The 27664-nt window shown below is 40.5% G+C and overlaps 1 protein-coding gene across 8 annotated transcripts in view; it reads right to left on the minus strand.

Moving 5' to 3' along the window:
- The window catches only part of CHCHD6 (coiled-coil-helix-coiled-coil-helix domain containing 6), a 116405-nt gene that overhangs the window by 86624 nt on the left and 2117 nt on the right, over positions 1–27664 (minus strand). For 7 of the 8 annotated variants that reach the window (XR_003251796.1, XM_026055056.1, XM_026055058.1 and 4 more), the window contains exons 2-4: positions 26471–26603; positions 25134–25203; positions 22758–22902 (exon numbers count right to left, since the gene is read on the minus strand). Coding sequence is in view for 7 of the 8 variants with exons in the window: in XM_026055056.1 (XP_025910841.1) it covers positions 22758–22902; positions 25134–25203; positions 26471–26603 (348 nt within the window). In the remaining variant the exon portion in view is untranslated. Of the gene's footprint in view, positions 1–22757; positions 22903–25133; positions 25204–26470; positions 26604–27162; positions 27296–27664 lie in introns of all 8 variants that reach the window. The other variant, XM_026055060.1, reaches the window with a different exon arrangement.

The following is a 27664-nucleotide window of genomic DNA, read 5'->3' on the forward strand; positions in this document are numbered from 1 at the left end:
AGAGTGGGTGCAGCAGGAGGAGTTAAGCAGCTCTGATGAGTTTTCCTTGGAACAAAAAATTTGTTCTTTCACTCTCAAGTCCCAGTGGAGCTCCTGAAGCTCAAACATGATGCCACATGCTAAGGAACCACAGAAGTATTTACTCCTAGACCTTTTGATCAAAAGCAAAAAGCTTGAAATCTCGTTTTAAAATACTGCAGGCATTAAATATAGTGATTAGATGACCTGACAGAGCTAAGATTCATGCTTCATGATTCTGCAAACGGAAAGAGTCAATCCAGCTCAGAGTATCGCAGAACCCTAAAGACAGATCGCCACATTTATTAGAGTAGATACTATTTACAAACATATCTCCACACTGTTTGCTCTCTAATTATAGATGGGGCACATACAATCATTTACCTTCTGTGAGCTCCTTTTGTACACTACACCTCCAAGTCAATGAAAGTAATTTTAAAGAACCTGTTGATTGATTTATTGATCAAACAAGTTGAACAGTGCAGTGGACTAGAAATAACCAGACTGCAAAGTGATTTGACAAATATTCCTGGAGACTAGTCACTAAAGGCAGCGAAAGGGAAGGGAAAAGAAAGCCTAAAACTTGTGTTTGGGCTTTTTTAAGCAGTAGAATCTATATTAACTGTTGCCCTAAAGTTTTACTCCATCACCCATGCAGACCTGCTTGGCCAAGTGCACTCCCAAACCAAATGTTCGAGATTATTCTGTAAGTAATATGGGCTATTAAATTAAGCAGAAACAACTAGCACAAGTTCAGCTCCTATTAGCAGGAAACAGGAAGAAAGGAAAGGAAGAAAGAAGAATAGTGCTCTATACAAGAGTTTGAGACACAAAAGGGAYTCTTGTATTTAACCGAGAGCATGGGATGGAAGGAAAAGAGGCAGAGAGCATCTTTCACAGCTAGTTTACAGTGCTCTGGACAAGTTTCTGGCAATTCTGTGGTGGGACTCCACTGCAGCTTTCAAGGAGCTCCAACAGCAAGGAGTGGATTATGTCCCTAACCAACACTGAAAACCATTAACCTCACGTATCAAGTATTCACTTTGATGGCCTATTTTTTCCTTGTAGATTTAATTGTGATTTAACCAGGTTTTCAGTGAAATGTTTTGGCAGCTTATCATAAGGCTAAGCTGAACACAACTTGCGCTTGTTTACACTGCCCAGTCAGTTGTGGTGAGAACTAYGAGCCAACTCCAGCAAGCAAGAGGCAACCCTAGAACTTAGCTCTGCGGCACACGAGTGGTTTCTAGGAGGTGGGGGGAAAAGTTAAACTGACAGAGCAGGAGGCGAAGAAAAAAGCTTGCATTATTACTATTATTCTTACAGTATTTTAGATCATCATGTATTATGGTGGTGTTCAGAAGTTTACATTCATCCCCAGTGCAACAAAAGAATTAAACTTCCAGCGATGTCAGTAGCTTTCCACAAACATAAAATTAAAGGAGGAAAAAACATTCAGGTGCAGACAAAATAAATTAGCAGGACCAAATTCACAATCTGTCATAACCCCTCAGCATTTTTGAAAATGAATGCCGGACTTGTCAAAACAACTTTAAGAAAAAACAAAAAACAAAAAAAACTTTAAAGCCTTATTTGTCACCCAATATTCTCCTTCCTACTCATCATATAAGATATATATACTATATGGATATAAAATCAAAAGCAAAATCCACTCAAAGAGCCAAGACTTCAGTGCTCCATTTTTCCATTTAATGTTGGAACATACACCCACAGAGACCTTAAAACATTTTAAAAGATCAAGCTTTTCTTCTCATTAGTACCACCATCACGTTGTTCTGACCTGTGGTCATATAACCTTTTGCACCTTTTCACTCTATTGAATCAATCTCCCCTGGCAACTTCTGGTGTGGCACTCTGTTCCCCCCTGCCTCCGGCTCTTCTTCCCTCACTAATTCTGTGTTCAGAACTGTGAAGCACAAAATTAGACGTTTCAAATTAAGCAAGGAGAGGAAATGAGAGAACCTTATTAAATCAAYATTAGCATCAGAGTGTCTTTAAAAGAGAAACTCAATTGCAAAATATTACTTGTCTCTGTAAAGCTCTTTACATTGACAAAAATGAGAGACAGGCAGCAGCCAAAGCCTTCTTCCTCTGCCCCCACCTTCCTCTTCATGCTGCTCACAGTGCTTGAGCAAAAAGAGCAGAAGCCTTTTCAGACCACAGCCCCAAAGGGAGCAGAGCTTACCTTGAGCTCGCAAGCACTGGAATTGCCAGGTAAAGAGGTCAACATCTATTAATGTGATGTTAAAACAAACAAGCAACCCCCAAAAGCACTCTAAATAAATAAGTACAAATTTGTGAGTGTGTGCGTGTGTGTGTGCGTGCATCTCAGTACACGAAAGTGCTCAGTCTTTCAGGAAAAGTCAACCACAACACTGTTCCCTTAAGTCAAGCTGCAGTTAATTTTTTACCTCTTACAGCAACACAAAGAGGCATTTCAAGTTTTGGTCTCCATTCTCAATCCCCAACGATCAAGACTACTGCCACTTTAGGCAATGGTCAGCACACTTTGTTCTAAAACACCTTGACTTTCTGGGTGTGAACCTGCRATTCCTGCCCAGATATGCTCAATCTCACTCCTTTTCAAGAGAAGTCACTGGAGTATCATTCCACTCCCTTCTGCTGGAGGATTAGTCATGCTTTTGAAACCAGAGATCCCTCTGAGGCTGCATGGCCTTTAAACACGGCATTCCCTTGGCACTTTTTGACTAAGAGTTGATATTTGCACCTTGTGCAAATACGTAGATTGAGCGTACACAACTTACACCATTGTGCAACAGGCTACGTATTTGTCTGCTGGGCAGCTACCTAGAACAGGTAGCGTTTCAGAAGTATCTTGTAGGGAGAGCTTGTAAAATGTGCTGTTGAGGAGCACTATGGAAACAAATCCTATTAAAACAAGCTAATGTCCCAAAAAAAATTTTAATATTTCAATCAATTAAAATCAATATTTAGAGTATCCACCTAGCTAAAGATTATCCTAGGGGCAACTCAGTTCCTGAAGACAACACTAAGTTTGCAGTGTATCTTTGGGCAAAACCGCCATTGGTCCAGCAGAAATGGAGGCGAAGTATTTGGTTGTTCTTGTCCTTTCAGGCATATATATTCAGGCCTTTCAGGTGTATATTAGCCAGGCACTAATAAACACTTTGCATTTTACAGAGGGATTTCTAAGGGCAGACTCCCCTTACTRATAAGAAAGGCTCTTTGAGAAGCAATGAGTGTTGGCAGTTGAACGGTTCTGATACCTCTTTAGAGCTGTAAGAAAAGTGACTACTTCTTCACATCACAGCAATGCTTAGAGGCCTAAGCCTTTAACCAGGTGCTAAACAAAGTAGTWCATACACCAGAGAGTTAAGAAAAAACACAACAAGGAAACAGGAAGAAGGAGGATAAAAGTAATAGCCACAAGAACTAGTAATAAAAAGCTAGTTTGGTTGTCAAATGGCTGTCTATCCAACACCCATTTTGTAAAATAAAATGTTTCGTTTTTACCTCCAAGGGCAAGAGCAGCAATACAAGAGTGCCGGGAGCTTTCCAAAATGAAAGGATCCGGTAAAGACCAGCAATTTACCATGGAATTGCAAAGCTAAAAGGTGGGGAAAACAGAAGAGTCAGAATGTATCTAATGAAGCACTGACCCAGCAGCCGCCCTAGGGCTGCCCTCAATCCTCTCTGAGGTCAGAGAGAAGTCTTTACCAAAACGCACTTTACTGTCCAGGAAAGGACAACACTAAGCACAGATTGAAAACATACTTTTTCTCCTATTCTCTACTGCAGCTATTTTTCTTATAGCCTTTCCCTAGTGATCTGAACACAGAACTAGAACTGGCCTCCTGGAGCCTTCACGTCCAATGCTTTGCTTTTGAAAGGGTATCAAATAACATCTTTAATTCAGTTGCACAGTCGCTATAATAATGTCTGACCAGCACTATAACATCATCATCTTATAAAGTTAAGCATTAAACATAATGATCAAAATTAATAAACTAATGTGCCTAAATTTTAATGTAATATCTCATGGGATGGGATATAATTCTCTTGTACACAAAACACTGAGAATGGCAAAGTGGAGGAGTACCACTTCAGAAAAAAAAAAAAAGAAAAAAAAAGCAAGCAAGCACGCACTGGAATCTGAGAGCTTTCACCAAGTAATAGGGTCTATTTTTCCACCAACACCAAGTAATAACTTAGCATTTAYATGACCAATACTTTCAGCTCTTTAGTCAATGCTCCCATTGAAAAAGGGTGGGAATTGAGGGGTTTGGGGTTTTTTTGTTTGTTTGATTTTTGCAACTTCCACCATCTAATTCTGCTTCTTACAAATCATAGGTCRATTTGATAATTTGGCAGATACCAATCCCATAACCCAACCGTGTAATATTAGGGAGGTACTTAAAGTCACTTATAACTAAAGGCTTGGAAAAGCTTTAAAAAAAAAAAGTTTTTGAAAAATCTGAAAAGCACAGAGAACTAAAGAATCAAATGGYGATTAGAAAAAAAAATCCACACACCACGCAGACATACTATGCTATTCACCTTTGACGATCTCAGTGAATAGCAACACAACACGACAATGCTTCTTAAGATAGATACTACTCAAAGAAAGATGCAAGATGCAATAATTTGTCCCGATTCACACAGAAAACACTAGACAGGATCATGACTGAAATTCCTCCTTCTTGGATTTAACCTATTAATGTTCCATCAGATACCCAAATTGCAGAAGAAATTAGTATTTTCACCATCACATGTATTTGCTCAGATTACTCAAAGGAAGGCAGTCACAATGTACTGATGCTTGCCTGTTAATATCCTTCCAAGATGGCACAATCAGAAAATTGTCTCAGAAGATCCAACTACGACAGAAGAAAAAGTTACATACATTTGAGATGAAGGGAAATAGCTGGAACAGCAAAGAAAGAAATCCCTATTTAATTCTTAAGTCTTTAAAGGACTCATGAAGCAGCGGTGAATGGTGGAAAGCCATCCACCAAATTCAGATGACTAACACTGCTCACAGTGATTAGCTCGTGCTAGGTGCCAGCCTGCCACCTACTATTGTCAGTGGGGAAAATTCACCATAAGCATGGAGAGGATTCTGAAGAAAGGAACAGAAACACTGAAAAGGAAGCAGCAAGACAGACAAAACAGTGCAGAGAGTCAAGCAGGGTCTGCTTGCAGCCGTTACTCTTGGCTGCAGCACTTAACCCATTTCTGAGACATCACTAAAATGGACCTGTCTAATCATCGTTCTCTCTTTCCTCCCCCCTCTCCCAAGCAGCAAATCAGGAATTAATATTCACAAGTTCTATGAGTGACATAATTGCAATTTAAAAAGGGCAATTAATCATCAGCCACACTGGCAGCTGACTTGCCAGGCCGGGATCCTTTCTCTCCACACCTGCCAACAAGCACACAGGAGGCAAAAACATCACATTTGCACACAGAGCCCGGAAATGCAATTCTCCCTCTTCCCCCACTTCTCTTTTACATTCCCAGGTTTCACAACTTATGTTATGTTCCCCCCAGACCCTCCAATGGGCTACACATGTAGTCCACCTGGATCGCTCCCCCATCCTCTCCCTAGCTGCTCCCCAATGATGCCCAATCAATCCCCTGCCATTTGGATACAGAACGCTCTCTGTGTTTTAGCTTCCTCATGCCAACCAAGAGAATTGAGGTAATGAGCTCCAGCACCTCCAGTACACAGTTCTCCCCGTCTCCCCATTTTCTTTTGTATCTTTGCATGAACTCTTTTAAAAAAAAAAAAAAAAAAAAAAAAAAAAAAAAAAAAAAAAAGTAACATCTCATCCCATCCCTACTTGGGAGGTATATTACAAGTCTTCAAGATAAGAGTACAACTCCAAAGAAACAACTAACATAGGCTGGTCAAGACTTCAAACCTGGTAAGTGGCTTTTGCAAGATGAATAAAAAATAAATAAATAAATAAATAAAAGCACTTACTTCCATGCTCTTACGGGAATTTTTTTTAGGGCATGCTGGGAAAAAAAAATAAAAAAATAAAAGCCACACACCCAACCACCTATTCTGTGATCAGTTCTGCACATTTTAAATCTTTATATGTGAGCATCAACTGCCAGATATGGAAGGAATTTCAACCAATAGTGTTTAGAGAAGTGACATCTGGAAGTTGAGCAACAGTATTTACATTCCAGGAAAAAAAAGAGTTCTTCGAGACTGAGTTACYGGGGGGGTGAGTATTTATCCTCCTGTTCAAAAATGTACACTTCCTAACCCAACATCCTTTCACGACAGGAAGAAAGCCATCAAACTGACCACTATATCATGCAAGTCTACTTTATCTCAAAACTACATAAGATAATATGGTGATAAGTACTGTAGAAAAAAATCTGTAAGGATTTACAGCTCAGCAAGCTGTGAGGTCTTCAAGTGATAGATTCAAGACAATGACCTTGGGCTAAAGAATTTATACAAAAAACCTCTAGGCCAAAGAAAGCTTGCTTAAACAGGTGCCACTGCTCCTAGCCAAGTGCAGCAGATTCATGGAGACAGGACATTTGTTGCAACACAAGCTGTATAGTCTTCCTATCCTCGTTCCTGCCAGTCAGCAACCAAAAATTGGCTTTCATCATAACAATACAGGATAATAATTCAATGTTCTTGTATATGAAAGAGAGTAATTTCAATCCTAAGAATTAAGTCAGGATAGAAACTGGAACACAAATACGTATTGCACATCTTGGTCAGAGTTCCAAACAAAGGCAGTTGGCAGAAAGTCTCTGCTGGGAGATAACACCAATAAATGGTCTCTTTTTCATCTATTGTAAGATAATAAACAGTCTTTGCTTCCTCACACTGTCCTCATTTCTATGAGGTCCCTCTCACAATTTGCTATCTTTTTGACAYGTGCTCTGGGTTTCCTTCATCCACAAGCCTGACCACATTGTCGCAAATTAAATGAGATGTCTACAGCCCACTTATCTCAGCTCTGTGGAACTAGACAAGTACAATTATGAGTTCTCACCAGCTTTTTCTTCATGCAGATTTTGTAAAGTTTTGGGAATCTCTTAAAGAACATTTTGTTCCCAAGAAGACCTTTGTCTTCCAACAACACAAGTATCGTGTTGCCCCCTTGCCCTCTATTCATAAAGGGCTGACCTTGTCTTTCACTAACAAAATTGCTCCTTAATAGACAAGCAAGTGTGGTGTTAAGAAACATCAAGTATTTCACTTAAGTATGTATCCTTTCCCAATTTAGGGGTGAACAGCCTATTACTTAGTTGCATTTCCTCACAATTAATGGCTGGATCAAAGGCTCTTACTGGATTCTTCCGCACTCAGAGAGGGTGTTTACAGAAAATGGATTTGGGAGCAAAGCTTRAAGGCTGGAGAAAGAGAAAGATGAGGAATACCCCTCAGACACAATCAGGGCTCCTGTGCTGATACCCAGGATCACAGATGCTTCATTTCTTAGATTTCTTCATTTAAAAAAAAAAATAATAATAATACTTGGGCTTCCAAATTTTCCTAACACCTGTAAGCTTCATGCTTCCAATCAGCACTTGCTCACATCTTTATCTTCAAACCAGTACTATGAAGTTTTGATAAGCCTTTTCCTTCCCAATATCTCAGTCCATATTAGTAACAGCCACTAATAGAAAAATGAGACCCAAATCCTTCCCTTTCCATTGTCCACATTTAACAGTCAGCAACTGCCTGAGTATTGTGTGAGGCCCAAAGCACTGCCATGTTATTACACACTTATCTCTGCAAAACCACTCTGCACAAGTGACAACTTTCATGGCAGGAGGAGGGGGAATTGTGCAGCTTTGCGATAATTAAAGCATAGAAGAGTGTCACTGCTGTAGATAATTATGCATTAGCAGTGAAATTACTTAATGGAATAAAATAAAGCCAGCCAAACATTTTGTTTTAAAAGGAATTTAGGGTCTGCAAAAGGTGCCCAACCAACACCCCAGGAGACCGAAAATGACAGTCCTCTATCATTCCCAAACACGATACAATACTGGCAACAGCCTGGCAGGCTTCCACCTCATACCCAGACATCAAGGGGAACAGAGGAGAAGCAAAAGAAAATTTCAGCCTCCCTGGCCATTCAGTCTGATCTGCCTGATGACTGTCCRCACAGAGACCAGCCGCTAAATAGAGAGGAACAACTGACCGGGAACAGCTTCCTAAAATAAAGATACCAGCTCCAATAGAATGGATTAATTCAACCCACAGATCTTCCACAATCCCCCCTAAGCAGCTATCACATGATACCGTTTTTAATCGGTGCCAATACAGACAAGACTCCAACCAACAGAAACAATGGGGTAAGCAAGTACATTGCCCACAAAACCATCTCTTCTCACCAAGTCCATGAGGTTCCCCCCCTCCTCCCTCCCATATCCTCTTGCCTTAGCAATCCTGCACCTACACATACTACTGCCACTGCTCTCATCTAGATGGCTCTCAAAGTCCTCCTGCTTGTTAAAATGAGGACTCTCAAGGTCAGTCAGAATTTATAAGGCAGCCATTTCATCTTTTGTGYTTCTCTGGCTACTTTCCTTCCTAAAAGCTGCTGAACGCTGGAGATTCTGCTGGCTCTGAAAGCCCTGCCAACACCAAGGCCAATTAGGAGTTTCAGGATGATGCATATTAAAGTTATTATGGGAGGCAGTTATGCAGCCAGAATAAATCTTAACTGAACCTTTAAGTGGTTTTTATAACTCTTGTTTCTCCTTCTTGAAAACAGATGAGAAGATACAAATCTCCTCCCTAAAAATCTGCAGGGATTCAAGCCAATCACCAACTTCTCTCTCAAGAGAGAGGATTCTGCCCTCAAAACAATAATTCATTTTGACTGAGGCCAGCTAGATCATCTTTATGTTTTTTAAACTCCAAATCAATCAAATCAATCAGAAATTTACAATACCACCTGGGACTGACCTGAGGTACTTCTGTGAAAGAAGAACAGCATATACATCTCAAACATCTTCTGAAAGAAACTCCAGTGGTTTCCTTCTAAGAAGTACAGGACTTCTTAGACAGTCTAGATAGTCTAATGCTGATAGTCAAAGAGACACAGATATTCTAGTCTATTTTTGCAAAGAACCAGGTTTTGTAGATAGTATCTAACTAGAAGACTAGGATGTAGGCCAAAACAGTGAATCTTGAAGAGGATCTGAGGAATGGATGCAGTGACATACATCTTGATACTGAGCATGAGATGCCATTAGGACAGCATGTGCAACTCTTCTCCCTTCGCCTCCAAAACTGAACTTGCTGTTGGCAGCAGTTATCTATCCTTAAGAAGAGTACTATTGGAATTGAACTAGAGAGCAGCAGAGCAAAGAGAAAACTGAGGTGGCTAAGAACATACCATATCACTTCTGTGGAAACCTGCACTGGCTTCATGACAACCTTGCTCTCCCTCTGCAGTCTGAATACACAGCAACTTCACAGGCTGCTAGATCCATGCATTTAAGCAGGAGAGCAAGTCACAGGAAGCATGGCAAGAAAATGAAAGAGAAAAGCAGGTGGATTCAAGATACATCTCCAGTTTGTAAGTTATGTCACTGTGAGCGTCCTCACAACTCCAAGCAATGTATTTCTGTGGAAACGAATGGACTGCAAACACACAGGGTAAACTCATTCTGAAAACTATTATGGAAACTCCTGGAGAAGCTAGAGTCAGAATGAAAATAAATAAGTGAAAACTTAGAGATACTTCACTGGTATGCAAGCAATTTGAGAGCTCAGCAGTTCCTGGTCCCCTCCTGAAAGGGAGCCCTCATAGGTGTTCCTTCACTGCCACCTTCTGGAAATACTCACTGCATCTATGAAGTTGCTCCAAATACGGGGTGGGGGTGGGGGGCACACACGACTCAATGAGGGAATCGTCGCTRGCATGCGACTGAAGTGTTTATTAAAACTCTTTAATCCCAAAATAAGAGTGCTACAGCTAGAATTACATCCCAGTGAACTGAGCAGCAGAGCACAGAGTCCACAAGATAATACACAGAACAGCATCCAAGCTGAGCAGGTTTTGACCCCAAATACTTTATTCATCTTCTGGATTGTACAAACAATACAGGTAAAGGGATATTAATGAGAATGTGCTGTTTATAGCTTGTTTATTAGATTCCATTTGCATCATCACATTTCAAACACTCACTTGAAAATCCAACTAAAAAAAAACAAAAAAATCAAACCACTTTGCTCACACACAAAAAAAATTAAAATTGCCTTGATAAAGAAAGCAAAAAGTTCCATAAGAGTTCATTCAGAGTCAGTAATGAACTAAGGAAAAAAAAAGTTAAAAAACATTTTAATATCATTTATTTATATACACAGATACACAAAATGTACCTAAAGTCTGTGGACCAGTATATTGACTTACCAGTCGATGATATGACTTATCAAGCAGGAAATTTAGGTCCAAATTAGTCAGTTTTATAGCTCTTAAAATAGGCAAATGACTTGCTGAACACCACAGGGAAGCTTAACCAAGCTCAACAGCAACATCTGCTGGCCAATATGAAATTGGTTCAATTATATGGATTTTTTAACAAAGCTATGAATTTTCACTGTAGCTTAAGAATGCTCACTAAGACATATTTCTTGTCCAGAAAGCAGATCCAATTTCTAAACATCAGTGCAAGCAACATAAAGGCAAAACTTTGTATTGTACCATCAGAAAAATCCATTATCTATCCTTACCTATCTTCYGAGATATTTGACAGCAAAACACTGAAATTAAAATGGGTTAAAATTTAGAGTAGWGAGACTCTGCTGGAGGAAATCTTATCTGTCCAGCTGCTTCAATCCCATCTGAAGAATCCCCAAGGTACCCCTTGAACTACTTTATTTCTTATGGGAGCAGCCAGCATGTGAAAGGCCTGAGGCAGCAAGGTATTTACCAGATACACTAAGTCCCATCTACACGAAAGAACGGTAGCTAAGACCATTAGAGCTCCTTTCCCTCCAGGTGCCTTAACAGATTCCTTATTAACCTTGGAAAATAAGCCTGCTCCAGCAGAATGACATTATCAGAGCAGGAGTGCTGCTAATAGCCTCCACTTAAACTGAACRCAAACTGATACTTCATCTAAATCAATTACAATGACAACGCATTTTTACCTCAGATGTGTAAAATTTGGTAAACTACTTCTAAACTGTTGTAAAGAAAAGAAAATGCAGGTGGGCTGGCAACACCACCAAGATTCAGTTTAGACTTTCATCACAGTCTGGAACAAGGCCACAGTGACCCAAGAGCCCAGTAGTTACACAGGCTTCTGAACAGCACTCGCATGGTAAAAGGCAAATCACAGACAAATAGATTTGTAATAGAACAATATGATAACTTTCTTTAGCACAAAGCTTAGAAAAAAAAACTTGACTACAAAAGGCTGAGCCTTGCATAGGGAATGGCACACTGCAGGGCATGGGGGGGGGAGAGCAACTTTTTAAATCATAAAAAAAAAAAACACTATAGGCTAGACTGAGGTTCATTATCTTCTAAAATTTAGTTTGCTTCACAGCTTAAGGTTCCCATGCTTTTTCAAACTTTGTACTCAAAATAAAATTCTGTTACCCTGAAAAATCAGGGAAGAGGGTTTAAGAAACAAGCAAGTTTAACTGCAACTGACATAAGTATATTTTTTTAAAGTCTCCCCAAACCCCATTTCCCACATTCAGCTGTTCAAACAAGAGGGTATAGCACACAAAAATACAAAAATGACTGACTGCTCAGGTTCTCATTTGGGAGGAGAACAGCTTCTGTAGGGAACTATTTGTGTAGCGGAAGTCTGGAAACCCGCAGAGGGGAACCGCAGTTTCAGCTTGACAGCGCCGATTACAGCTATAGCAAGATGAGGAACAAGTCCATTCTGTTCAGGGGCTGGGGAGAAGGCAAAAGGAGAGAGAAGAACGATACAAGCCTATGTGTTTAGAAAAAGAAAGGGGCTTGAAGTCATCTGCTTGACAGTAACCCACATTTTCCACAACAAAAGCATTAGGCAGAAGATACAGTGAATGGACATGGCAGGCTCCCATTCCTAACCAAGGGCACCGGTCATTTAACAAATGCATCCTTAGTTTAATGCACTAATCAAGCCAGTATTAAACTTGAACTTCTTTGTTTTGGGCAGTAATTATACATAGCCCCACTCTATCTACCTGATTACTCTTCCCTTTCGACTCCTTCAGCATCATCCTTCAAGTTTGCCCATTATCACAAAGTCTTCCAGGCTCAAAAGGCTCTAAGCTTTCAACGTAACCGACAGGAAGAAGAAAGCCAGCTATAACTCTCCAATTCCTTCTCTCCGGCCCCACYCCAGCTTTTCAGGTGTTCTATTTTCATTGTCTTAAAACAAACAAATAAATAAATATATAAAAGAAAGTCATAAGCTCATTTCCTCTAAGTACAGTCCCTTTTAAGCAGCTCCTTCCCATCATGTTTTACTCACTACTCATAAATAATATAGATAATTGCAGATAGCCATAATGAACAAGCAGAGAAAATGTACATATATAGTACAGAGGAAACAAAAATTCTGAGGTGATCCATGGGCAGGAGGAATTCCTGGCAAATAGCAGCAGTTGCATCCAGATCATGTTTTCAGCTGATGTAAGGCAATCAGAGGGCCAAAAATAATACAGGGACAGACTTCAGACAAAGCTAAGCAAGGGTGCTGGCAGCTCAGTTCCCTCTGAAGCACGCCATTTCCTACCTACTCCCCACACGCAGTACATACAGCTATTTCTTCCCCCATAAATTTACATTAGGAAGTGGGAATGCCACTCATGGAAAGATGGGTTTAAAACTGCTGAAACTCCAAAAATCTATAAGCAGTGTGCAATTAGGAAGAAATTATGCTGACTGTAATAAGAAACTCTAAGAGAGCCCACCCAGCTGCCCAAGAGTTAACATTTTGCGTTTCTCATCAAAACCTCTTCCAAGGAGGTTAAGCACACAATAGACTATCTAAAGCACAGCAAGAAAAGCTGCTTGAAATTCCACACATGTGCTTCAGCAATGTATTTCTATTAATGTCCAGTGTGTGTCAGCGTGAAGATAAGGTACCAACATCATGTCCAACCAGCTGGCTAGAGAATGGGACGCTGTGTAAAACATTGTCTGATACTTAGAAACCCAGAGAACAGYGGCGCCTGCAATCTCACCCTCTGCACACGCACCTGATAACACCACCACCAAGGAGAGGCAGCATGAGGAAACAGTCCTGCAGTTTGGGGGAAGCACAGAGATTGAGAGAGAGAGAGAGAAGCTAAGAAGAATGAAAATAAACTTCATCAGTAAATAAAAGCAGGTTTTAGGGTRCCCAGCTTTAGGGGATAGAACTAAACTGGAAAAAACCTCAGTGAAATTTACTTTTCATATCAACTTGCTTTAACTTTCCTTTAGGATAAGAACTAAAGAAACAGCCTCAGTGCTCAATTTGACTACTCCCACCATACCACATACACTCAAYTTCATCTCTAGTATGAAGCAAGGAAGCTATTCCCATCTCAAATGAGGCTATTCTCTGTAGCACCCCCTGTGCTGTCACTTAGAATCACTTCAAAACACGCACATTCAGGCTCCAAGGCAAGAGGGTGTGAAAGATAACAGAAGCATCACAGCCAGTTTTCATGGCATTTAGGAAACATGAAGGAAGTGACACCCAGTGACAGGTCACCCACCCCACATCCCCATCGTCTGAGAGTGCAAGAGCAAGCTAAGTTTTCCATTCCATGCAAACTTACTTCCTAGCTATTATACGCCATTTAAATTCATGATCTTGCTCTCTTATTTTCAGTCAGAAACATCTTTAGAAAATTTACAAGCTTATTTCCGAAGATCATTGATTTAGGATTCAAACACCACTGTCATCTGTGAAACAGAATACAATGAATACTGGAGAGTTATAAACAAATACTAAGTTACACATACATAGTATCCCAAATACACAAAACATAAGAAACCAAAATCATAATCCTCATACCACAAGCCATACCACATTTGACTAGTACTGGCTCACAGGAGAGGAAAGGAAAGCCTACTGAAATATTCTGATGCATCATCAAATCTGTTGTTTATGCCCCCACAATTAGCTAGAACAGAACTCTACTGCTCCACAGTGTTTTTGTAGTAAAAAAAGATGCAACGCTAGCTTTCATGGACCATTCATGGCAAAGTATCAACATACTATTTTCCTATTTCTTTATCAATTGAATATTTTATAGCTATGGAGAAGGAAAGAGGAAGGCTAATCCTAACTTTCCCTTCTTAAATGACAGGATAGCTTTGCTGTAACCCTAAATCCTAAACCCAAGCAAGTGATTTTTGAAGAAGTTTCTGTGGAGCATGGGAATTTTGTAGACAAAAAAAATTGTGTGAAACGTGGGAAAGGAAGAATTGAAGCCAAGAGAGGGGAATTAGGCAGCTCCATAGACATCTTCAATTTGTTGCAGCTGTAGGATTTAAAAAGAGGCCAACCTTCTGATAAGGTCCCTTAGCCCAACAGACTACAAAAAGGAGAAGTCCACAACGACCATCAGCTGCTGAAATCTGCAAAAAACTCTCCAAACACAAATTAACCTTCAGAGTCAGGAGATAAAAGACTAGAGCTGCAGAAATTGGAAGTTGTTCAAAAAAAAAAAAAAAAGCTATAAGCATCTGACAAATCATAACAACAGTTGCAGGAAAAATAAGGAATACAGAAGTAGCATCTTACCCCCCCCCCAATAACACCTTTGCCTCCCTCAAGAGAAGAGGGAAGGAAAGGAAAGAAGGAAGCGGGGAGAGGGAGGGAGTACTTTTACGTTCTGAGTTCACTTTAATACACTCTCTCCAAAGTTTTGTTTTTTTGTTTTGGGGTTTTTTTTTGGGGGGTGGGGGGGTTAAATTTAGACCCATCTTCCCTGCTGTTCTTCAAACTTCATTAGTGCTCCAGAGACCAGAAGTTATTAGCTTGCTGGAGACAATGGACAGGTAGACACTTTACAGAACCATGCCAAGTTTAAATTTAATGCAAACTTTTCCAAAGTGCATCGTTTAATACTGAAGATTACTTTCTACAGGGGTTCCTTAAACATTTAATGGTTTCATAAAAGGAAGCAATTCTTTCACTGCAGAAATGCCCCCTATTCTGTTGCAGAAGGCAGCAGCCAAAGAGAAACCCAACCGTGGAAGAAAAGGAGGGATGTTCTGGCCAGAGACTGTAGAAAAAACAGGCCACTAACTTTAAAGACTCCACGGATTAACACATATTCCTCAAAGGAAAGTCTAGAAAAGTATTTCTCAACCCAGACAGCAAGAATGAGAGAGAGAGAGAAGGAGCAAGTTCTGAGGCTATTCAGCCCAGCTATTTAATTCCCCTATCAGTATCTTGCAACACAGACACGTAACCCAGCCCAGACTCCTCACCAGCAGGAGCAAAGGCACATTCGTTCCAAGTATTACAACTCTCCTTTGTACATAGCAGGAGAAGGTCTCCGTATCAGACATTAAAGATGCAGAGAAACAGAACAAATACCTTCATTAATGGTACTACTTAATAGACTTTTTCAGGTCAAAAATAATAATAATAAAACCACCAAAAGACGACTTCCAGAAGTGAAGGCTGTCTGCTCTTCAGATACGTCTTTGGCACTTAGTGACACACTCTCTGCTAATTAGAAGCACTGACACCAAAGGAAGACCATAACACACCACATGCTTAATGGCAGACAGCTAATCAGAGGCTGAACCAGCCTTTGGTACAGGCAAAGCGATATTGCATGTTCGTTAACTGCAAAGTTCTGCCCCACAGAGAATTTTACTAAGTGTTTTTAAAAAATTAAACCCATTTAAAAATTATTCTGAAGTTCGGACAACACAGGCTAAGATCTGAATTCCCTATGATCTGCTAAAATCCTTCAGCTATTCAAGCATACATTTACTACCGGAGTTTTGTATGCCACAAGCCCTGAACTAGCAGAAGTTACTATCTAACTAACGGAAGCAGCTCTGGCGATGGAGGAGCCTTCCAGAGGCGTAGTGTCTTCAACCTGCTCCGTTCAACTAATTGCTTGCAGGGAGAAATCAGCTGGGAGTGGCACAAGTCCACATGCTCCATTTTTGGAAGTTGAAATTTGCCAGTTTTAAACTTAAAGGAGAACACAAAAATTCTCCTTAATAGACAAACTATGAGTATTATCTTTCTTTGCAATAAATCATTAACCAAAAGCACATCCTTCCTTTTGTATCAACACTTTTAAAAGACAGTTTTACTCAATCAGTGAAAGCGATCAGAAACAAGCGCATTCCAACATCTAGCCAAAGATAACTTCATTCAAGTTAACCTAGTTCAAAGAGTTCCTTGCATGACATTAATGGCACATAAGTGTTTTACACATAGTATGAGAACGCTCTGCTAGCAAAAAAAAATCTCAGGGTACAACATTGATTAGGAGACACTGCCCCCCACAAGTGCCACTACCCAAGCAAACTTTATGTAAGAATTCATGTTTTAGTAAATAAGTGCATCAGTAATTAAAAAAAAAAAAATGAAGAGAGTGTCATTCCTTTAATAAACACATGTAGATACTTGCTTCTAATCACTGTAACATCAGTGAAAAAAATCAGTCTGAAAGAAAAAAATAACTGAATGGGCCTTTTCCTCATGTACTATTATTTAAAGTGAGCCTCCATACTTTCTGATTTAAATCAATGTTTTATGCTTCACCCACAAAACTCCGCAGTTCAATGAAAAAACATTCACAGAAATTAAAGAACAACCAAACACTAATTAAATAAATAAATAAAAATAAAATAAAAWAAATAATAATAAATCAAGATTTGTGTTAGCAATGCCTCTTTCCAGAAAGAACTTATTTCCTACATATAGACTTACAGCTTCAGAAGGGGAAGGGTTTTAGCCCTGGTACTACCTTTTAGCTGCAGAGCAAACAGGACCAACAAAACTGCCCCAGTGCRAGCAGTATCCAACCCGCAACACAAAGGTCTCAGAGGAAGTATCTTTCAATTGATTAATTTACGGGGGGAATAAACGGGGGAGGGAGGCAGTTTTGACAACAGAAGCCTCACCTCAGAAACGGCAGCCTCACATCACTTCCATCACTGCACTGTCACAGTTTCAAGAAGCACCATGCCACTACTGGACCTCAGTTGGTCACCACAGCTTGTCACAATGCTAGGAGACTGTGCGCATCAAAAGCTTCTGCGTTCTGGAGTGTTGATCAGCCAGAATGAAGCCGACACCCAGCTTAACAGAAAGTAACTGAAAGTTTTAACAAAACTCAGTCATGTCCAGCACCATTTCTAAAACCATCTTCAGGATGCATCTACATCTACTGCATCTACAGCTGGTAGGTGGTCAACATCTGGTTGACCATCTGGTCAAGCTGGTATCAGTCCAACAACACTGGGGAATTTACAGCAAAAAGCATGCAAGATTGGCTTAAAGCTTCATCAGTGACCAGAAACCTACAGAAATCTTTCCATCCATGGGCTTATTGGATCATTCCCTCCTCTCTATGAGGCCAAAAGAAAATACTACTCTGTCTGATCACCTCCCTGTTATTACCAAAATTCTCAATCTGTTTTTCCATTACATAAATATATAAACACAGCCTATTTATGTCATTTCCAGCAGTTTTACCCACCCATCCTTTGAGCTGGGGAAGAAAACATACTGGTTAAGATGTCAGATCAGTCTGACAATGAATCCAACAGCGGAAGTGTTCAAAGTATGACACATTCAAGCCTCAAGAGTTCAGAATCCCACATTGACAAGATCACGCCAATATCAAAATCTTTGCACTGATCAAAAACCTTTCCCACCCAGCATTCTCATTTCAGCCCTTCTCTCCTGAATCAAGAGATGAGGAAAGGCTCTGAAGAGCAAATAGGTTATATCCGGAAACAAACAAACAAACAAAAACAAAAAGCAATTTGGAAGGAATCTTATGGCCTATGACTAACTACGATCAGTTGCCCAAGCAACAAGAGATGGGACAAACCCTCACATTTGTGGGGATTTCTTCCAGACTCATATTCCAAGGCAGGCTAATTACAACAGCACAGTGCTAGAGCCATTGGAAAGCAGAGGTTGCCGTCCAGCAAGCCAGTGAGCAGGGCACAAGCAGGAATGCTGGGAAGGGAAAGTTGTCCTTCATCAGCAGCTCGAGAAACCCAGCAGCTTAGCAATTCTGAATCTGGTCCATTTTCCACACAGCAACCAATGCCCTCTAGTCCTGCCTGAAAAAGCTAATTATGGTGCAAAGTTTGTCCTTTCATCATTCCATTTCTGAATTCATTCTTTCAAAGTGGAAAGGAAGGAAAGACTTTTGGTTAGTAACTCTGACAAAGCCATTATCCTAGGGGTATTAAATGGGGAGATAAGAACTTCAGGGCTTTGCACAAACCATATTAGTTCAATTTTCAAATCCGGGTAATGCTTCTTTTCAAAGCATTAATTTCATTTATTCTATTTGCTCTTCCTCTGTCCTGATAACACAGGCACACGTGGCCCCTAAATGAGATCCTCCTATTTTATAGGTTATAATCCTCCTTTTCCAGAGTAGTAATGAGATGTCTTTGCTTAATCGCATTTATTCCCCCCCCCCCCCAATTCCACATTGATTTGTTTCAAAGTTCCAGTGAAAACCAGCAGGCTGGGAGCCACTGCCTCCAGGAGGGAGGTTCCTGATGCATATGCTGTACAGCCTTAGGAAATTACAAAAGCAGAAAGGAGAGAAAAGAGCAGCTTTGCTTGCAAAGTTTCTTTTGTTGATTAAAAAAAAAACAAAAAACACCACACACACAGGATCTGAGGAGCTGAAAGAAGAGATTTTGATTAATTGGAAATGAAAAAGAAAAGATGTCTGATTCAGGAAGAGGTGAGACTATTCATAACACAACCCAGCAATTAAATAACTTGCTTATGACAACTTTGGAAGTTCCTCATGCTAGAATAAAAAAAATTAAGAAAACAGCTATAGCAATTCTTGCATAAATCATATGAGACACAAGGCATGCTACAAGCATTAAACATCATAGACCTTGTTGCAAAGTATTATACATATAATCCTTGCTGCATCCCAAGCACTCATGACATTAAATTATTCAGAGGGTCCAGTCGGCACCAGGATCCTGCAGTGGTAGACACTGTACAAACATACAAAACATTTCCTCTCTATACAAACGGGTGAGAGTTCTTCTACAGCAGCTTAACAGATTATTTCCATCTGAGCCAGCCCCCATATAGTCACTCAAAAGCCATATTTACTCAAAGAATAAAGTGAATGCTGCAAAGTTCCTACTTACAAAGCCTTTTAAAGTAAAGCTTCAAGCCGTTTTACTCAAAACCTAAGGTATCTAAAAGCTGAGTAACTTGTTCAAAGTCATAGGAAAAAAAAAGATTGAGACAAAAACATAGAACAGGACCCAGGTTCTTAATTCTAAATCCCTCTTTCAACCAATGTGCCTATTATTAAATCAGCCAGTTTTAAATTGTACCCTACCCCATAAGAGACGAAGTAACTGTACCCAGGAGTTGACAGCAAGTCCCTTATCAACAGTTAGTTGTAGTCCACAGTCTCATCAGGAACATACACTACATAATAAGACTAAAGAATCACTCCATAAAGACACTATTAATAATAAAAGTCAGTGGATGAAAATCATAAAGAACACAGATGAAATGCCAAATGACTTTCAGCACAATCAAAATGAAATCATTTCAAAACGTAGGCCATATATCCAAATGCTATAGCTATAAGTGCTAAGGTTAAGGGAGAATATTACAGCATTACTGGAGACAACTGTACCAGCAAAGACTATTAATGACCAAACTATTGAGATGCTGAGGACACAAGGCAGTTCAAGATCTTACTGCAAGTCTAAAATAAATAAATAAAATCCTACTAAATTAAGGGCTGCTAAAGGCAAATTATTCACTTGTTCTTTTCCTCATGGGAGCTACCTCATTTTTTTCTGGCTTCCCCAATGGGTCACAACAAGAAAACCTGAAAGTTTTTTCCCTTACAAGTTTAAGCAGATAATTTCCAGATTCCATAATCCATCCACATTTAGATCATCACTAGGTATCTAATTTCACTATGCCCTTCCACCTGAAGGAGAAGATGGAAAGGGGAGAGAAAGAGCAGTTCACACTCATCATTTGCCTCATATTCTAGGACTATGAAACAGAAAAGCGAGCAAGAAACATTCAAGCTCTATGCCAAATAAAGGAAGGAAACAGCACTAGAAGACAAAGGACAGGTATGATTTGTTTATGGTTGAGAAAGCAGAATAAGATGCCCATGCCTGGAAAAAAAAAAAAAAGTGTAGTTGAGATAAAGTAAGTCTGGTAGGGATCCCAATAATTTAAAAGGCTGGCAAAAATAGTTCCTGCTTAGGAAGACACCCAGAAACCAACAGACAACAGCTTTGGCCTCATTTTTGGAAGAACAGGCTAGACTATTCTATTTTTAAGGGTCTTAAATTTATGACTGATCAAGAGATAGTTAAAGAGCAAGGAAATTTAACAGTTTCTCCATTCTTGCACAACATTCAGGGCTAACACTCCACGGTCACTGTTTATCTTTTATGAGTTACACTAAGAGAGCCTGAGCAGATTTTTGCAGAACATCAAGTATGCAATATCTGGGTATGCGACACTGCAGCATTAAAAGCTAATTCAGGTAATAGAACAGCCTTTGTATGTTAGATGTCAGATCCCAACTCAGTTTAGAGGTGCCCTCTTTATGCTTCACAAATATTGCCTGACACTGCTAGTCACATTTCTCCAGTCTCCACACCTCACTGCGGGAGGGCAGGCCTCTATTTCCGAGCAGGGCCATGTCTTTAGATTTGAAGTTAAAACCACTGACTCCCCTCTACAAAGGTCTGTTAATCGCACTCACAAAAAGAATATTCTCTTTCTAGTGGAAAGAGAGCTAATGTTGTACCTGCTGACCCAGATCTCCTACCCAGAGGAACAGCAGTCGCCTGCCTCAGACACCACTATCCTTAAGCGCACTCATGCAGACTTCCCACTGTTAGTGTACTATCAAGAAGAAATTTCCAATACCAGCCCAACCACATGCAGTGGGATATCACGGAGTCAAAGGTATAAATGGATCCAAAAACAGAAATAGACAAATTCACAGAAGAAAAGTCCATCAAGGACTGTTAATCGCCAACATGAAAATACAACCTCCTGTCAGAGAAGCCTCTAAGCCACAGAATGGCCTAAGCTCTGAGAATACGCAGGTAGGAAGTACTGCCATACGTTTGCTCTATTCCTATACTATCCATAAGCATCTGCTATGGACCACTGTCAGAAATGGCCTGTAGCTAGAAGAACTCTCAACTTGAACCATTACAGTCACTCCTATACGAATTTTATTTATTCAGCCTTCCCAAATGGCTTCATATAAAAGGTTTTGCAAGCCAAGCCATGGTTCACCCAGACATAAGACTATTACTACTCAAAGAATGGGGGGGGGGGGGACATACCCACAGAAGGATTCTGCAATTAAATCAGGTACATGCAACAGATTAGTAGGATGGTAGGAAGACAAATACATCATTACTCAAGTCTATCCTCTCCCTAAACTGTCCTTTCAACATGCATTAGAAGAGGATTACTCTTAGTCTAGTTCTCTCAATAAACAGTTTCAACATCACAGCCTAAGTGAACAGGCAGATCCATCTCACTGTGGCAAGCATAGTCCCACCTCASTGTCACACCCTGACACCTCATACTGCTACAGGTCAGGGCAAAGTGGCAATTTCAGTAAGACTCCATCTCGTTTATAGGCCACCACTGTCATATTAATGTTAGTATTTAAATGAATATGATACAAAATGATATCACAAGAGTATTAGGCACCAATATTACTACCGTACATTTAAGGTTTTCAAAAAAACATTTGTTCTACCCAGTTTCATCTCACTGTTTCTGCCTCCATCACTGCTCCTCTCAGAGCTGGTATGACAATAACTCCAGTAGGTTATCTCAGCAACACAGAGATGACTAACAGTAAAGACTGCAGCTGGAAGAAGTCCCCAAAAATAAGTCCACCTGCTCAGCAAGAATTGGGTTCGGGAGTCAGTGAAGGAGAAGGGGGTTTAAGATACTTGGGTCCTAAAAATCAAACTTAGATCTTCTTCAAAAACGTTGTAACACTTGATAGTTTTATAACAATTCTTCTGTTATTAGCATCATGAAAGATTTAAATAACAGAATCCACTAGTACTTTTCACTAATTTGGGTATTTGCATAGTTATACTCTAGATTCCTTAAACTTTGCTCTGTTTAAGCTCAGATAAGGTCAGCAGAATCTGATCTTGTATGTAGTGAAACATTCATTTCATACACTTGATAATTTAACAGAACCCTCCCTAGTTCAGACAGCAGCCCCATGCACACACACCACACTGAGCTGCCAGCCGTCCCCTCTCCCCCACAGGGAAGGCTGTCCTCAGCACGGTCATTGCTTACGCCTTTCCCTACAACCTTGGCCTTAGAAYCACTGCACGGCAAAGGTCATGCCAGCTACACTGTAAGACAAAAGTAAATTATGAGGTAACGAGTACTTCAGCCTAAAGCACAATTTCTAAACTCATTACACAAGTGATAATTAATTAATTCCTTCAAGTAGAGAGATTTTAAGTTCGTCCTGGGTGGAACATACCAGGGTTTTTTGTACTCACCAGCTGGGCCGCTCTCTGCCTCTCTTCATTAGTGTTGCTCCTTTCCCGCTGAAGGGCAGTATTCAAGGCCTCACTGGCTGCTTCCCTTTCTCTCTTGGCCAGCCGGAGCAACTCCTCCTGGACCAGTGCCTGTTCTCGCTCGTACCTACAAGAGTGCCAAGGGCAAACAGAGAGGAGGTGATCAGCAGACTTCTGGCAACAGGGTTGTGACTCAGCATGGACAATCCTTGGCCAGAACCAAGACACAAATGCATAATATGTTTGGCACAAAGCCTGTTCACAGTCTCTGCGTATCAGCAGGAATTCAGAAGTCCAGCAAACTTTAAACATGACCTGCAAGTTCAGTGATGTACAGTCCAGGCAATGTCAGTAGACTGCACATACACAAGCTCATACTTCACTTACATCTGACTAAGTACTTAAGTATGACCTGAAAACAGTTAGAATAGAAAGTAGTTAACTAGATAAATAGATGCTGCTTTGGAAAAAAGATCAAGAGACATACGACAACAACAAAAGGAGTTAGCCTCTCTGACATCTCCATTTTGCTTCTCTACAAGGGAAGAAAGTCTTTCAGAACACATGCAATGACAGAACTGAGRGAAGCAGCTTTGTCATGTCCATAGCCCGGACACCTAAATCTCAAGGACTGCCATGAAGGAAATTCAGTYCAACTTGAGCTGTTGGAATCCTGCATGCAAGAAAAGAGAGATTAATATGAAGTGAATCACAGAACAATTTAGGTCAGAAGGGACCTTTGAAGATCATCTACAAAAGCAGAGCTAACTCCAAGGTTAGATCAGGTTGCTCAGGGCCTTGTCCAATCGACTTTTGAATATCTCCAAGGACAGAGATTCTACATACTMTCTGTGCAACCTGTTTCAGTGCTTCACTGCTCTCACTGTGACATTCTTCTCCTCCTTATATCCAGGCAAAACTTCCCTTGCTGCAATTTGCATCCACTGCCACTTGTCCTTTCAGCATGCATCTCTGACAGGAGTCTGGCACTATCTCCTCCATAACGCGACTTTAGGTAGTTGAAGACAACAATTCCCCCCTCCTTAGCCTTCTCTTCTCCAGGCTAAACCAATRCAGTTCCCTCAGCTTCTCTTTTCCCATTTCTCTAGCTTGTCAAGGTCCCTCTGAGTGGCAGCACCGCTCTCCAGCACATTGACCGCTCCCCCCAATTTGGAGTCATCCACAAGCTTCCTCAAGATGCCTTTCACCTCACCCAGGCCTGGTGCCTATTCCACAGCTGAGCTACATGCACACAAGCCACTCCTCCATTCCTTGTCTTCCCTGCCTGCATTTCCTCCATATTTCTGCCCCTCCCTCTCCCTTCCCAGACCAAGTACTCTGGATGCCGTTCAGTAAGTCAACACTGAAAACCGTCAGCAATTTTGATTTCAGTTTCCAAAAAAAAAAAAAAAAAAAATCCTGAACCAGATTTACAGATACAGAGACTCCCCTAGGAAAGCCAGARATACAACCAGGGATAGCATGATTGGTGCACCAGGTTTTTACAGGTTTGGCCAGTCAACAGCAATACTGAAAAAGAGACCCATTTTCATAGTAACCTACACAGACCCTGTGCCAGAAAAGTACAGGCACAGTAAAGAAGCCACCAGAGCAGCAAAAGAAAGAAGATGAAAAGACAGATCTTCAAAGCATCTTTAAGAACACACAAAAAGACAGGCCACTGAGTTATAGCGAAACKAAGTTCCTACTGCCCTGCAACACCTAAAACTAGGAGAAGACTCCTGAGGTTTGGACAAAGAGAAGCGGACACTTTCTTCAGCAAAGTGTCTCTTTCTTACCACCATCTAACAGGTATTTATATCTTAAAAAAATTAAGCCCCTTGAATGAAAAATTCATACTGCTCTAGAATGGGCTGACAGTCACTAAGTCTAATCTAAGAAAAGAAGCACAAAAGGAACCAGACAGGTAAGACAGACCTGATTATTTTAGGTATGAACCAAATTAAACCCAACACCACATTTGAGATTCCAAAATCCCTGAGAAAAAGTATCGGACTTCTTCATTTGTCTCAGAAAAGGTAACTGTACTCAAGTTTATGCTTCATTGGTCTTAAAATGCATGATTTTCTGTAGCTACCAACTCTACCTTAGCCCACCCTATCTGTTTCTCCAAACACCATTCCAATTGCTCACATCTCCCCCGCCTGCTCCTTTTGGCTAATGGACAGGCTTGCACTACACAAAATGCTCCATGGCCTTTAACTGAACAACAAGGCTTCAGAGGGAGTTCTGTAGGCATTAAAACATACAGTCATTGCTCTCAGACTGAAGTAAACCATACATATGTGGTCCAAAAGCAGTTAAACTGCATCTTCTTCAAGAAAAATTTCACCTCACCTCCTATATAGCTCCTGCTCTGCTGTAGAAGACTTCTGATCAGAGTTACTTGCCATTGGTGGCTGGATTCCTAGAAAGAAGGACAGAAGCATGTGACAACTGCAGAAGACTACAGTTTCTCAACACATCATAGATCATTTGGGAAGACACGAACACTTCAAAAGTGAGTATTATCCCACCATGAGAAAATCCAATACACCTAGAAAAGCCTCAAGAAAATTTAAATTCTGAGGATGCAGCTAGAATTCATGAAGGCAAGAGACACCAACACCAACTTCAATAAGGCACACTGAACAAGGCATGCTGCAAAAACTTCTAAAAGAAGTTGCTAGCAGGTTAGCAACCTTCTAAAAGGATGCGAACCCCAAAAACCCTGGTTTATATAAAAACAAAGAGAGTTTTGGTCCTGTCTTTCCACTTTTTTCCTCTAGTTCCATTAAGTCTTCTCCTTGACCTCCTCCTTTCCTTGTACTTACGGAGCTCTCACAAGCAGACATGAGATTACTTGTTGGGAGTTCAGACTATCCATAAGGCTGAATCCACTTTCAAAAAAAGTGTAGGCTAACAGCAAACATAGTGAAGGCCAGGTTCACTAACTTCAGATTAGTGTGGATGCCTTAAACAAATCCATATTGATAACAATGACCAACAATGTATATTTGATCACCAACAGAAATCAAACAGTTATTTGACTTGAAAAGAAGGACAAGTTCAGAGACCAAGTTCTCACTGGCCATTGGCATGTCACAAAATAGTCAAGCTTAGTCAGTCTATCAATTTTTCCCCTTCCCCTCTCTCCACATGAGTTATTTCTGAAGAACATACAGCAACATTTCACCAGCACAATATACTCCCCGTGTACGGAAAGGGGAGAACAAGCCAGCTTTCTAGAAATCAAAGAAAAAATAAAAATTCTCTGCCTTTCTTATTGCATGTTTATCTGAAATCCTAAAGAGATCTTCACATAGTCRTAAAATTTCATTAATGTACCTGAGAAGGTAGGTATTAGCATTTCACAAATGGAGGACCTAAAGAAACTAGTTGTCTTACTGAAGGTCACACAGAGATAGAGCTAGAGATAAAACCATAAGATCCCAATTGCCACATGACATTGCTGCCTCTCACAAACACATAAAAAGGATCTCAGGACTGTGATGTTCAAGTTCAATGATACTGGTATCTACCTACATGAACATGTCAAAGGCTAATCAAAGAGCCCCTTTCATAACAAGCTAGTCTTGAAAAGATACAGGCATGCCACATAACATCCAACTGGCAGTGCTGTTGAGAACAGTGTCGTAGCTCTAGGCAGTAGATCTGATAGGGACTGACAGTACCTGTAGGAGATCTGGGTGTCCCTTCTGCAGCTGGTGACAATGATGCTGTGCCATTGGATGAGTGGGGCGATCTCTGGTTGTCCCTTTTAGGTTGAGGAGATTGTTTCATTCGGTTCACGACATCGTCAGAGAGCTAAGACATACATTAACATAAATTAACCAAGTAAAGTCTTAATTTATACATATTTCACTATAAAAGTTTCCTACTTGTTAGTTTTCCTGCTACTGCAAAATATTACTGGTTAAGCCATTTTAATACCAGATTCCTTTGAATCCAGGTAGTCATCATCTGTACATTGACTTCACATAAAAAAAAAGCCAGTCAAACAAAAAACACAAAAAAACCCCCCCACACACATATCAGTAAGCAATAAAGTCCCCGAACTGCYGAGTCTAAAGGCTGCAGATGAGGAGAACAAATCTTCCACAAAATACTAACCAAGATGGAGAGCACTGTTAAACAAGCCAACCCCTTGAGCAGGGATGTATTTACCAGGAGTGGAAGTAAAGGAACTAAGCAGGCTGTAGTCCATCTGTGCTTCCTTCCTCCTCTCCCCTCATGCCTGCTAACCCTGCTCTGCATAGCAGAAGTGCCACAAACTATATGATGGAGAACAACTGCACAGCCGCCCTCCTATTCATGTAAGGCCGCAACCGGTTTTGCGACCTGAAGTTTATTTTCACTCCCTTACTTGAGTTCAAACCCAGGAAAAGGAAAGTAAACTCAAAGTTTCCTGGAAATTCAGTCCAAGGGGCTTCTCACAGCATTGCAAGATTGACCCCTTCTTTTCCACCACGGTCAACAGTTCTGGGCTGACCACAAAACTGTAAAACAAAATGAAACGAGATAGAGTTTCCCTACCTACGCCAGTCACAGTCTGACAGTACCGAGCACAAAGCAGACGCCAATGCTGCCAAATCTATCAGCATTTTTAATATCTCTGTTATACATTGTATTCATGCCAACTTTGGGGGTCTTCTGCCCTCCCCCCTTACACTTTTGCTATATTCAAAACACATATAYGTGCACAGTACCTTTGACATAGGATCTAAAGAGAGATAGCCCCAGACATAACAATACCCACCACAAGAGAAACTGCATGACAGCAAGAAAGTCTTATTAATGACAAGGACAAAATTCACAGCTTTAGAGAAGTGCCTTTACTTCTCCTGGGGCTGACTGGGGGGGGGGGG

The sequence above is a fragment of the Apteryx rowi genome, unplaced genomic scaffold (assembly GCF_003343035.1).
Source record: "Apteryx rowi isolate R43461 unplaced genomic scaffold, aptRow1 scaffold_98, whole genome shotgun sequence".
Classification (NCBI taxonomy): Eukaryota; Metazoa; Chordata; class Aves; order Apterygiformes; family Apterygidae; genus Apteryx; species Apteryx rowi.